General features: G+C 57.1%; 2 protein-coding genes across 3 annotated transcripts in view; one reads left to right on the top strand and one right to left on the bottom strand.

Moving 5' to 3' along the window:
- Positions 1 to 206: 206 nt before the first annotated feature.
- Positions 207 to 3424, top strand: TOMM40L (translocase of outer mitochondrial membrane 40 like). Its single transcript, XM_075331122.1, has 8 exons — positions 207 to 554; positions 1785 to 1852; positions 1977 to 2069; positions 2136 to 2237; positions 2313 to 2418; positions 2509 to 2631; positions 2717 to 2793; positions 2859 to 3424. The coding sequence occupies exons 1-8, from the start codon at positions 443 to 445 to the stop codon at positions 3099 to 3101; spliced, it is 924 nt and encodes a 307-aa protein (XP_075187237.1). The 5' UTR covers positions 207 to 442; the 3' UTR covers positions 3102 to 3424.
- A 1580-nt stretch (positions 3425 to 5004) lies between these two features.
- Positions 5005 to 13556, bottom strand: part of NR1I3 (nuclear receptor subfamily 1 group I member 3) — a 30827-nt gene continuing 22275 nt past the window's right edge. For both annotated transcript variants that reach the window (XM_075330748.1, XM_075330749.1), the window contains exons 5-9: positions 8912 to 9147; positions 8683 to 8828; positions 6946 to 7062; positions 6751 to 6856; positions 5005 to 5706 (exon numbers count right to left, since the gene is read on the bottom strand). In XM_075330748.1, the coding sequence (XP_075186863.1) occupies positions 5571 to 5706; positions 6751 to 6856; positions 6946 to 7062; positions 8683 to 8828; positions 8912 to 9147 (741 nt within the window). In that variant the 3' untranslated portion in view covers positions 5005 to 5570. The remainder of the gene's footprint in view (positions 5707 to 6750; positions 6857 to 6945; positions 7063 to 8682; positions 8829 to 8911; positions 9148 to 13556) is intronic.

The following is a 13556-nucleotide window of genomic DNA, read 5'->3' as shown; positions in this document are numbered from 1 at the left end:
GTCACGTGACGTCCATACACTCTTAAAGGGCCAGCGCTGGCGAGTCACGTGACGCTGCTGATGACGTTGCCCGGGCGCGGAGCCTTCCAGCTTTGCCTTCATTTTGTATTCATTCGGTTCTGTTAATGGGGACCCATCTGTCATTGACGGCGCGTCTCTCTTACGTTCCCCTGACAACGGCGAGCACCGCCCACTCTCTATACCCACACTTGACATGTCCGCCGCGGCGCCGGTGACGTCATTGGGCGGAGTCTGCCAGGAGTTACAATGGCTGTCATTATGCTGGTGACATGAATAGTAGGAGCGTGGAGCCAGGAGGAGCAGACGGAGGGGCGGACGGGTGAGGCCTGTGGTCACAGCTGCTGGGGGCTGCGCTGACGTCTCTCCTCAGGTGTGGCAGATGGGACCCCCTCACCTCTGAGGGCGGACAGCGCTCCCCGCCATGGGCAACGTCCTGGCAGTGTCGCCCTCTGGAGGCTCCTGGTGGACGAGGCGGAGACGAGCGGCGCTGCCCAACCCCGGGAGCTTCGACGAGCTGCACCGGAGCTGCAAAGGTGAAGGGTATGGGGGGCTCCAGGTGATGTGGGGGTTGTGCTCGGGAAATGGGGGTCCGTGCTCGGGGAATGAGTGGGGGCTGTGCCCTGAGGCCATCCTCAGGAGGAAGGGGTGCGTGCCAGGGGGCCATACCCGAGGGACTTGGATGGGGGAGTCTCTGCCCTGATTACAGGGCCTGAGGGATGGGGGGCTGTGCTGGATTATGGGGTCTCTGGCCATGGTGCCGGGGTCTGCCTGGATTATAGGGAGCTCTGTATGGATTATAGGATCTCTGTCTGTGGTGCTGGGTGCTCTGCCCGGATTACGGGGGTAACCTCTAGTACTGGGGGCACTTTTGTTTCGGCGGGGACCCCTTTTGGGGTCGGGGGTCTGCGGAGGTGCTCTTGTCTTGGCGGGGACCCCTGTTGGCGTCGCGTCTGCGGGGGCTTATCTTGGCGGGGACTCCTATTGGGGTTGAGGGTCTGCGGGGGCTCTCTTCTTGGTGGGGCTCCCTATGGCGGTTGGGGGTCTGCGAGGGCTCTCGTCTCATTGGGACCCCCTGTGGCAATTGAGTGGGGGGGTTTGTGGGGGCTCTCTTGTCTTGTGGGGACCCTTGTGGCAGTTGGGGGTCTGCAGGGGCTCTCTTGTCTCAGCGGGGCCCCCTGTGGCAATTGAGGGGGGGGTCTGTAGCGTCTCTTGTTTTGGTGGGGCCCCCTGTGGCGGTCGGGGATCTGTGGGGGCTCTCATGTCTCGGCGGGACCCCCTGTGGCGGTGGGGGGGCTCTGCGGGGGCCCCCTGTGGCGGTCTGGGGTCTGTATTACGGTCTGTCTTGTCTCGACGGGCCCCCTGTGGCGGTCGGGGGATCTGCGGGGGCCCCCTGTGGCGGTCGGGGGTTTGCATTACGGTCTCTCCTGTGCCGGCAGGCCCCCTGTGGCGGTGGGGGGGTTCTGCGGGGGCTCTCGTCTCGGCGGGGCCCCCTGTGGCGGTGGGGGGGTCTGCGGGGGGCCCCCTGTGGCGGTGGGGGGGTCTGCGGGGGGCCCCCTGTGGCGGTCGGGGGTTTGTATTACGGTCTCTCTTGTTATGGCGGGGCCCCCTGTGGCGGTGGGGGGTCTGCAGGGGCCCCCTGTGGCGGTCGGGGGTTTGTATTACGGTCTCTCTTGTTATGGCGGGGCACCCTGTGGCGGTGGGGGGTCTGCAGGGGCCCCCTGTGGCGGTCGGGGTCTGTATTACGGTCTCTCTTGCTCTTGCAGAGGTTTTCCCGCAGCAGATGGAGGGGATGAAGCTGATCATCAATAAGACCCTCAGCCGTCACCTACAGGTATCGGACCCTTTCTTCTCTCCTCGGTGCCCGTCCTGTCACTGCTCACAGCTGAGGGTTTGTGCCTGTTGTATCCGGTTCATCGCTCGCTGCTCCTCCCTAATTAACCCTCTCTTGCCTGCAGATCAGTCATCAGATCCACATGAGCACCATCGGCCTCTCCGGTTATCACTTCAATGCCAAGTACCTGGGAGATGCGCTGCCCGGTGCCGGCGAGGTACGTCCTGTCGCCCCCCCCCCCTGGGGCCGCGCTGTATTGATTGCCGCTTCTCTCCCCGTACAGACGTTCCCTCTGCTGACCGGAGACCTGGACAACGCCGGCAGCCTCAATGCCCAGGCGGCCTGTCTCCTGGCTGAACGCGTCCGCTCCAAGACCGTGTTCCAGGTGAGGTGCGGACCCCCACCCCGCGGGTGGCACAGGGGGCCCGGAGGCCGGTGACATTGTGGATTTGTCCTGCAGACTCATCACTCCAAGTTCCTGACGTGGCAGGTGGATGTGGAGTACAGGGGGGAGGACTGCACGGGGACCCTGACCCTGGGGAACCCCGACATCATCAACCAATCAGGTGCGCGGCTGCTCGGGGCCCTGCGTCCTCCCGTTATCCCCAGCAGGGGGCGACGCTGATGGTGGCTCCTCTCCCGTTTTGTGTACGCAGTGATCCTGGTGACGCACTTCCTGCAGAGCATCACTCCCCGCCTGGTCCTGGGCGGAGAACTCGTGTATCACCAGCGGATGGCGGAGGAAGGCGCCATCCTGACCTTGGCAGGAAAATACTCGGGTACGGCGCCGGTCTCTGACAACCCCAGGGCGTATTGTGTGTGACTGGAGGTTGTCGGTGATTTCCCGCTTGTGTCTCCCTGTAGCCCCGGACTGGGTGGCGACCCTGAATATCGGGTACGGCGGAGCCCACGCCAGCTACTATCACAGAGCCAATGAGCAGGTGAGATAGCCTCGGCCCCGCGGCCGCTGATCCCGGACCCTCTGACGCGCCATCTCTTCCCTCAGATCCGGCTCGGGGTGGAGTTCGAGGCGAACACTCGTCTGCAGGAGACGTCCTTCGCGTTCGGCTATCACCTGGACGTCCCAAAGGCCAACATGGTATTTAAAGGGACGGTGGACAGTTCTTGGTGTGTCGGGGGGGTCCTGGAGAAGAGGCTGCCCCCTTTGCCCCTCACCTTGGCCCTCGGGGCTTTTATGAACCACTGGAAAAATAAATTTCACTGTGGATTCAGCATCATGGTGGGGTGAAGCCGGCCAGACGCGTGACTCTCCCTCCCCCACCCCCCCTCCGGGGCCGGGCATGTCCTGTCTGTGTGATTGTTGGTCTGTTGGGGGCACAGGACGACGCTGGCCCCGGTGGTCAGACATGGCACTGCACACCGAGCACAGGGCTAATCTCAGGGCCTCATCCACTCCGGCACTCTCCACTGCCCGGCTCTCCGGACCCCCAGCAGCCACTGTACAGGTCCGGGGGGCACCTCCGCTCATTCCATGTAGGTGGTATATGTTACAGGACCTCAGTGCGGCCTGAAGAGGCGATGCCCACCTTTATAAAGCCGAACTTTACCAGACACCCGCCTCCTGTGTGATCTGTCAGTGGCTTCTAATACCGGGTGTAACGTGGGGGGCTTCAGACTGTACCCGTATATAATAGTGATGGAGAGTGACGCTGATACTCAGGGTACCCCCCATACACAGTGTGATGCCCCCTCATCTGCCCTATACACAGTGTGATGCCCCCGCATCTGCCCTATATACAGTGTGATGCCCCCGCATCTGCCCTATATACAGTGTGATGCCCCCGCATCTGCCCTATACACAGTGTGATGCCCCCGCATCTGCCCTATACACAGTGTGATGCCCCCGCATCTGCCCTATACACAGTGTGATGCCCCCGCATCTGCCCTATACACAGTGTGATGCCCCCGCATCTGCCCTATACACAGTGTGATGCCCCCGCAGCTCCCCTATACACAGTGTGATGCCCCCGCAGCTGCCCTATACACAGTGTGATGCCCCCGCAGCTGCCCTATACACAGTGTGATGCCCCCGCAGCTGCCCTATACACAGTGTGATGTCCCCGCATCTGCCCTATACACAGTGTGATGCCCCCGCATCTGCCCTATACACAGTGTGATGCCCCCGCATCTGCCCTATACACAGTGTGATGCCCCCGCAGCTCCCCTATATACAGTGTGATGCCCCCGCAGCTGCCCTATACACAGTGTGATGCCCCCGCAGCTGCCCTATACACAGTGTGATGCCCCCGCAGCTGCCCTATACACAGTGTGATGCCCCCGCAGCTGCCCTATACACAGTGTGATGTCCCCGCATCTGCCCTATACACAGTGTGATGCCCCCGCATCTGCCCTATACACAGTGTGATGCCCCCGCATCTGCCCTATACACAGTGTGATGCCCCCGCATCTGCCCTATATACAGTGTGATGCCCCCGCATCTGCCCTATATACAGTGTGATGCCCCCGCATATGCCCTATATACAGTGTGATGCCCCCCTATATACAGTGTAATGCCCCCACACATCCTCCCCCCCCCCCTACATAATGTGATGCCTCTACAGCCCCTCAATATATACATTAGGCTGCCCCCTATATACTATATGATGTCCCCACAGACCGCTATACACTATGATGACCCCTTTCAATCTCCCCTATACACACTGATGCCTCCCCCTTCCCCTTATACGCAGTGTGATGCCCCCTATACAAATCATGCCTTCAGGTCTCCTATACACATTATGAAAGCACCCCATACACATTAGGATGCCCCCTGCCGCCCCCTATACACAATGATGCTCTATTGTTTGGTATGATGCCGCCTCCTAATCCTCTTCCCCGTCCCCCGCAGCCGCCGTCTTCCCCCTCTAATAAGGCCCTTGCTGTGATTCGCCCGTGTCCTGCTGGTACTGCTGTTACAGTTGTCCTGAGGATGCCGCTGCTGCTGATATCTTGTGAGGCCGATATTACCCACCTAACATTTGCCAGCTTTTCTCTATGGGCAGCTGGTGCCTGGGCATAGGTATGGAAGTACCACACAGGTAAGGCTCGATGTCGTCCCGGGTAGGAGCGGTTCATGCAGTACCTTCTCCCAGCCACCAGATGGCAGCAGAATACCACAATTACCATACGTGTTGTTATAATCATGTGACTGAGTAATGGGCGTGGCCTTGTTTTAATGGGCGGATCCCTGAGAATTAGAGATTACAGGTTATTATGAAATGCTTTCCCTTCCATCCCCCCCACCTTGAAAAGCTTTATGCGTATTCCAGCAAAGTGCACATATGCTCAGCCCCCGACGTCCTGTCATGGGGGGCCGCAGAGCACATTTGGCCATCACCCCTTATAGTGCATCACGGCTGGCAGTGGCCTATGGCGGCAACCACTGAAGGGGCGGCAGATCAATTATTCCCAGATCCGTCAATGTCTTTCTATGTCCATTGTGCTCACATTGCAGATCTGATCCAATCTGTACGGGATGTGATTGGATGAACCGCAATGATCTCATGGTCCGCATCCCTCCCTGATGAGACTAAGTCTCTCCTGCTGGGATAAGTGGCTGACACCAGAGAGCACTCGATAGACTTCCACGACGAGCTATCCACATCTGGTTGGGATCGGACTCCCGCTGTGATAATACTGATTGTTGGAGTCGCCATCTTGGCGTTTGCTGTGCGTCATGTGACCGGGCCGGGTGGTCTCAGCTGAAGATCTCCTTCATCAGCGGGGTCATGGCGTCCTCCATCACGTTCTGGATGTGGACCATCTGCTTGGCGTTCTCCTCGTTCAGGGTCCGCAGCTCGGCCAACATGGACAGCAGCTTAGCGAAGAGGAACCTGGGGGGAGGAGCCACCACGTTAAATGCCCCGCCCCTGCACTGTGATAAGCCGGTCACATCCAATGTAACCCAGACACGGCCTGAGGACGGGGGTCCGTATCACCGGGGGGCCGAGTGCCCCACACATCACAGCAGAGAATAATGTACAGAGGGGACGAGACGGGGATCATAAAGTATAACAGACCAGAGCACAAAGCTCTGGAGGGCAGGGACGTGACCCCCCCCACATTCACATTATTATGGGCGCACTATCTCTGGATCCTATTATTTGGGGGCTTCGCCTTTGCTGTGGGCGCACTCTCTCTGGTTAAATTATGGGGTCTCTGCCTATGCAATTATTATGGGGACTGTATCTCTGGGTAGTATTATCGGGGCTCTACCTGTGACATTATTATGGGGCCACTTTCTCTGGGTGGTATTATTATGGGGCACTTTCTCTGGGTAGTATTATCGGGGCTCTACCTGTGACATTATGGGGGCACATTCTCTGGGTAGCATTATTATGGGGGCTTTGCCTGTGACATTATTATGGGGGCACGTTCTTTGGGTGGTATTTTGGGGGCACATTCTCTGGGTAGTATTATTATGGGGCCTCTGCCTGTGACATTATTATGGAGGCACTTTCTCTGGGTAGTAGTATTATGAGGGCTCTGCCTGTGACATTATGGGTGCACTTTCTCTGGGTAGTATTATTATGGGGCCTCTGCCTGTGACATTATTATGGAGGCACTTTCTCTGGGTAGTATTATGGGGGCTTTGCCTGTGACATTATTATGGGTGCACTTTCTCTGGGTGGTAATATTATGGGGCCACTTTCTCTGGGTAGTATTATGGGGCCACTTTCTCTGGGTGGCATTATTATGGGGGCTCTGCCTGTGACATTATGGGTGCACTTTCTCTGGGTGGCATTATTATGGGGGCCTGCATGTGTCTGGCAGCCTGTTAGGGTCATACGTTGTGGCTGGCACTGTTAGGGGGTTGCGGTCTGGACATCTTGCCCCCCGCTCCTCCAGATTTGGGGGGTCCCGCTTCCCCGCGTTACCTGCTGCCCTGGAGCTGGTGGTGGTAGTCGATGTAACACTTCAGGGTCATGGCCATGGTCTCCTGGATCTTATCAATGTGGTTGTGCTCGATGACGCCCGGCCGGTCTGTGGAGAGATGGCGGGTTACTTTGTGCCCGGTGTAGCGGGTTAGTGCTGACCATAAGACCGCCCGGTTGTCCCGCCATGTGAGGTACCTGGGGAGAAGAGCGCCAGCGCCTGCATCAGGACGTACTCCGCCTCGTGAAGCTTCAGCTGCCGCAGGGTGATGTGGAATTTCTGCAGCGGCTCCAGAAATACCCGCTGGAACCCGGCTAAGCGAGAAAACGCAGAGGGAAACATCAGCCACTCAGAAGCGGCACCAGGGGGCGACGTATGACACAGCAATGGCTGCTGTCACACACAAGCCCCACCCACACAACTTATATCTGACAGCAAGCAGTGATCTTAATAATGAATGATACTTACATTTTTCATATGAGTATTTGAACATGAGAGGTTGTATGTATCGGGGCAGGCTGGATAGGGAAACGCTGTGTGGGAGGGGGCTGTGTGGGGAAACGCTGTACGAGGGGGGGGAGGCTGTGTGGGGAAACGCTGTACGAGGGGGTGGAGGCTGTGTGGAAAAACGCTGTACGAGGGGGTGGAGGCTGTGTGGGGAAACGCTGTACGAGGGGGGGGAGGCTGTGTGGGGAACCGCTGTATGAGGGGGGGGAGGCTGTGTGGGGAAACGCTGTACAAAGGGGGGAGGCTGTGTGGGGAAACGCCGTAATGGGGGGGAGGGGCTGTGTGGGGAAACGCTGTACGAGGGGGGGGGGCTGTGTGGGGAAACGCTGTACGAGGGGGGGATGCTGTGTGGGGAACCGCTGTATATGGGGGGGAGGCTGTGTGGGGGAAACGCTGTACGAGGGGGGGGAGGCTGTGTGGGGAAACGCTGTACGGGGGGGGAGGCTGAGTGGGGAAACGCTGTACGAGGGGGGGAGGCTGTGTGGGGAAACGCTGTACGAGGGGCGGGGGGCTGTGTAGGGGGAAACGCTGTACGAGGGGGGGGGAGGCTGTGTGGGGAAACGCTGTACGGGGGGGGAGGCTGAGTGGGGAAACGCTGTACGAGGGGGGGAGGCTGTGTGGGGAAACGCTGTACGAGGGGCGGGGGGGCTGTGTAGGGGGAAACGCTGTACGAGGGGGGGGGGAGGCTGTGTGGGGAAACTCTGTGTGGGAGGGGGCTGTGTGGGGAAACGCTGTACGAGGGGGGGCTGTGTGGGGAAACGCTGTACAAGGGGGGGGAGGCTGTGTGGGGAAATGCTGTACGAGGAACGGGGCTGTGTGGGGAAATGCTGTACGAGGGGGGGAGGCTGTGTGGGGAAACGCTGTACGAGGGGGGGCTGTACGAGGGGGGGGGGAGGTTGTGTGGGGAAACGCTGTACAAGGGGGAGGGAGGCTGTGTGGGGAAATGCTGTACGAGGGGGGGGGGCTGTGTGGGGAAACGCTGTACGAGGGGGGGGGGGCTGTGTGGGGAAATGCTGTACAAGGAGGGGGAGGCTGTACGAGGGGGGGAGGGACTCTGTGTGGGGAAACGCTGTATGAGGGGGGAGGGAGGCTGTGTGGGGAAATGCTCTACGAGGGGGGGGGGGGCCTGTGTGGGGAAATGCTTTACGGGAGGGGCTGTGTGGGGAAACGCTGTACGAGGGGGGGGGCTGTACAAGGGGAGGGAGGCTGTGTGGGGAAATGCTGTACGAGGGGGGGGGCTGTGTGGGGAAATGCTGTACGGGAGGGGCTGTGTGGGGAAACGCTGTACGAGGGGGGGGGGGCTGTACAAGGGGGGGGGGCTGTGTGGGGAAACGCTGTGCATGTGGGGGAGGCTGTATGTAATTGTACCGCCATATACCCAGTGCACATATCCATACTATGCCGTGGGCGCTGCCGTTGCCACGTACTCAGCTCGCCGTGCTTTATACTCAGCTTCAGGCGCCCGCACTCCCAGATCTTTGTGTCCAGGTTGAAGACGGTATTGAACTGTAGATGTGACACTTCCATGGTGGCTCCTTTCAGCAGCGAGATCTGATCGTCTATAGACAAAGATCTGATAGGAGAGAAATACAGAAAATGGAGCAATGACCTCCAGAGCTGCGCTCCCTGTCCCACTCCATCCGTGTATGTACTCACCTGAAGACTGGGATCTCCTTAGCAAATTGGATGACTTGTTGAATCATGTAAGTGCTCAGATCTGCAAAATGTGGCAGCTCTACCATGTTGTCCTCAATGACGTTGCCCTCGGTGACATTGGTGGGTGCGTGCGGTGCGGTGGGACTGTGCTCCGTGCCCCACGGGCTGCAGTCAGGAGAGGAGGACGACCCCTGCACATTATAGCTGTCCCAGTCAACCTTTATAATTGGCTGTGGCTGGAGGGAAGAGACAGATGCATTATTGCTTTTTGTCCACTAGATGGCGATGTTTCCCTGTGGATTACCTGACATTACTTCTTCCTGTAAAGATGGCTGCCCACGGTCACCCTGCTCGTGCCCTGTAACTGTGCCCGTGTGCAGACATGCGGGGAATCTCCGTGGATATATTTGTGTGTATGCTCCATGGTGTGTCTATGATTGAATTAACCAAAAAAAAAAACCCAGTTGATTTTCCCCTTTAAGCTGTGTTGTTATGAGGTGTAGGGTCATTTTATCTGACAACCTGCAGCCAATGAGTCGCAAGGTGGTATCTGCGGATCTGCTGCCAACTGGCCGTGGTTACCGCGTGTGGCACAGATCTGTGCTTGATGTTCCTGCCAGGATATTGCTCCTGGTTACCGATTACATATCTGCGAAGTCACAAAGGTCGCCCCGAGAGAAGCCGCGAAACAGCAAAAGCATAACCCAGAGGAGAGGAGATCTGTCCCCAACCCCTGGTGTATACCGGGCAGCCATTCAGGGAATGTATTATCCACCCACCGGCCACCCTGGGATTATATTATCCACCCACCATCCACCCTGGGATTATATTATCCACCCACCAGCCACACTGGGATTATATTATCCACCCATCGGCCACCCTGGGATTATATTATCCACCCACCGGCCACCCTGGGATTATATTATCCACCCCCTGGCCACACTGGGATTATATTATCCACCCACCGGCCACCCTGGGATTATATTATCCACCCACCGGCCACCCTGGGATTATATTATCCACCCCCTGGCCACCCTGGGATTATATTATCCACCCACCGGCCACCCTGGGATTATATTATCCACCCACCGGCCACACTGGGATTATATTATCCACCCATCGGCCACCCTGGGATTATATTATCCACCCACCGGCCACCCTGGGATTATATTATCCACCCCCTGGCCACCCTGGGATTATATTATCCACCCACCGGCCACCCTGGGATTATATTATCCACCCACCGGCCACCCTGGGATTATATTATCCACCCACCGGCCACCCTGGGATTATATTATCCACCCACCGGCCACCCTGGGATTATATTATCCACCCACCGGCCACCCTGGGATTATATTATACACCCACCGGCCACCCTGGGGTTATATTATCCACCCACCGGCCACCCTGGGATTATATTATCCACCCACCGGCCACCCTGGGATTATATTATCCACCCACCGGCCACCCTGGGATTATATTATCCAACCACCGGCCACCCTGGGATTATATTATCCAACCACCGGCCACCCTGGGATTATATTATCCACCCACCGACCACCCTGGGATTATATTATCCACCCACCGACCACCCTGGGATTATATTATCCACCCACCGGCCACCCTGGGATTATATTATCCGGCCACCGACCACCCTGGGATTATATTATCCACCCACCGGCCACCCTGGGATTATATTATCCACCCACCGGCCACCCTGGGATTATATTATCCACCCACCGGCCACCCTGGGATTATATTATACACTCACTGGCCACCCTGGGGTTATATTATCCACCCACCGGCCACCCTGGGATTATATTATCCACCCACCGGCCACCCTGGGATTATATTATCCACCCACCGGCCACCCTGGGATTATATTATCCACCCACCGGCCACCCTGGTATTATTTTATCCACCCACCGGCCACCCTGGTATTATTTTATCCACCCACCGGCCACCCTGGGATTATATTATCCACCCACCGACCACCCTGGGATTATATTATCCACCCACCGACCACCCTGGGATTATATTATACACCCGCCGGCTACCCACGGTTTATATTATCCGGCCACCCTGGGATTATATTGTCCACCCACCGGCCACCCTGGGGTTATATTATCCACCCACCGGCCACCCTGAGATTATATTATCCACCCACCGGCCACCCTGGGATTATTTTATCCACCCACCGGCCACCCTGGGATTATATTATCCACCCACCGGCCACCCTGGGATTATATTATCCAACCACCGGCCACCCTGGGATTATATTATCCACCCACCGACCACCCTGGGATTATATTATCCACCCACCGACCACCCTGGGATTATATTATACACCCGCCGGCCACCCACGGTTTATATTATCCGGCCACCCTGGGATTATATTGTCCACCCACCGGCCACCCTGGGGTTATATTATCCACTCACCGACCACCCTGGGGTTATATATTATACACCCACTGTCCACCCTGGGATTATATTATACACCCACCGGCCACCCTGGGATTATATTACCACCCACCGGCCACCCTGGGATTATATTATACATCCACCGGCCACCCTGGGATTACATTATCCACCCACCGGCCACCCTGGGATTATATTATCCGGCCACCCTGGGATTATATTATCCGGCCACCCTGGGATTATATTGTCCACCCACCGGCCACCCTGGGGTTATATTATCCACCCACCGGCCACCCTGGGATTATATTATTCACCCACCGGCCACCCTGGGATTATATTATCCGACCACCCTGGGATTATATTATCCACCCACCGGCCACCCTGGGATTATATTATCCACCCACCGGCCACCCTGGGATTATATTATCCACCCACCGGCCACCCTGGTATTTTATCCACCCACCGGCCACCCTGGGATTATATTATCCAACCACCGGCCACCCTGGGATTATATTATCCACCCACCGACCACCCTGGGATTATATTATCCACCCACCGACCACCCTGGGATTATATTATACACCCGCCGGCCACCCACGGTTTATATTATCCGGCCACCCTGGGATTATATTGTCCACCCACCGGCCACCCTGGGGTTATATTATCCACCCACCGGCCACCCTGGGATTATATTATCCACCCACCAGCCACCCTGTGATTATATTATCCACCCACCGGCCACCCTGGGATTATATTATCCAACCACCGGCCACCCTGGGATTATATTATCCACCCACCGACCACCCTGGGATTATATTATCCACCCACCGACCACCCTGGGATTATATTATCCACCCACCGACCACCCTGGGATTATATTATCCACCCACCGGCCACCCTGGGATTATATTATCCACCCACCGACCACCCTGGGATTATATTATACACCCGCCGGCCACCCACGGTTTATATTATCCGGCCACCCTGGGATTATATTGTCCACCCACCGGCCACCCTGGGGTTATATTATCCACCCACCGGCCACCCTGGGATTATTTCATCCACCCACCGGCCACCCTGGGATTATATTATCCACCCACCGGCCACCCTGGGATTATATTATCCACCCACCGGCCACCCTGGTATTATTTTATCCACCCACCGGCCACCCTGGTATTATTTTATCCACCCACCGGCCACCCTGGGATTATATTATCCACCCTGGGATTATATTATCCACCCACCGACCACCCTGGGATTATATTATACACCCGCCGGCTACCCACGGTTTATATTATCCGGCCACCCTGGGATTATATTGTCCACCCACCGGCCACCCTGGGGTTATATTATCCACCCACCGGCCACCCTGAGATTATATTATCCACCCACCGGCCACCCTGGGATTATTTTATCCACCCACCGGCCACCCTGGGATTATATTATCCACCCACCGGCCACCCTGGGATTATATTATCCAACCACCGGCCACCCTGGGATTATATTATCCACCCACCGACCACCCTGGGATTATATTATCCACCCACCGACCACCCTGGGATTATATTATACACCCGCCGGCCACCCACGGTTTATATTATCCGGCCACCCTGGGATTATATTGTCCACCCACCGGCCACCCTGGGGTTATATTATCCACTCACCGACCACCCTGGGGTTATATATTATACACCCACTGTCCACCCTTGGATTATATTATACACCCACCGGCCACCCTGGGATTATATTACCACCCACCGGCCACCCTGGGATTATATTATACATCCACCGGCCACCCTGGGATTACATTATCCACCCACCGGCCACCCTGGGATTATATTATCCGGCCACCCTGGGATTATATTATCCGGCCACCCTGGGATTATATTGTCCACCCACCGGCCACCCTGGGGTTATATTATCCACCCACCGGCCACCCTGGGATTATATTATCCACCCACCGACCACCCTGGGATTATATTATTCACCCACCGGCCACCCTGGGATTATATTATCCGACCACCCTGGGATTATATTATCCACCCACCGGCCACCCTGGGATTATATTATCCACCCACCGGCCACCCTGGGATTATATTATACACCCACTGGCCACCCTGGGGTTATATTATCCACCCACCGGCCACCCTGGGATTATATTATCCACCCACCGGCCACCCTGGTATTTTATCCACCCACCGGCCACCCTGGGATTATATTATCCAAC

Source organism: Anomaloglossus baeobatrachus, chromosome 12, assembly GCF_048569485.1.
Source record: "Anomaloglossus baeobatrachus isolate aAnoBae1 chromosome 12, aAnoBae1.hap1, whole genome shotgun sequence".
In the NCBI taxonomy this organism is placed as follows: domain Eukaryota; kingdom Metazoa; phylum Chordata; class Amphibia; order Anura; family Aromobatidae; genus Anomaloglossus; species Anomaloglossus baeobatrachus.
The sequence above is the reverse complement of the archived record's forward strand: the minus strand, read 5'-3'. Positions and strand labels throughout refer to the sequence as shown.

What these genes read in the sequence shown, in the direction of transcription:
- TOMM40L (XM_075331122.1), top strand. Translation starts at nt 443, where the DNA reads ATGGGCAACGTCCTGGCAGTGTCGCCCTCTGGAGGCTCCTGGTGGACG. An exon ending in GCTGCACCGGAGCTGCAAAG is followed by an intron (nt 555 to 1,784) that starts GTGAAGGGTATG and finishes TTGCTCTTGCAG; the next exon opens with AGGTTTTCCCGCAGCAGATG. An exon ending in CTTGGCAGGAAAATACTCGG is followed by an intron (nt 2,632 to 2,716) that starts GTACGGCGCCGG and finishes GTCTCCCTGTAG; the next exon opens with CCCCGGACTGGGTGGCGACC.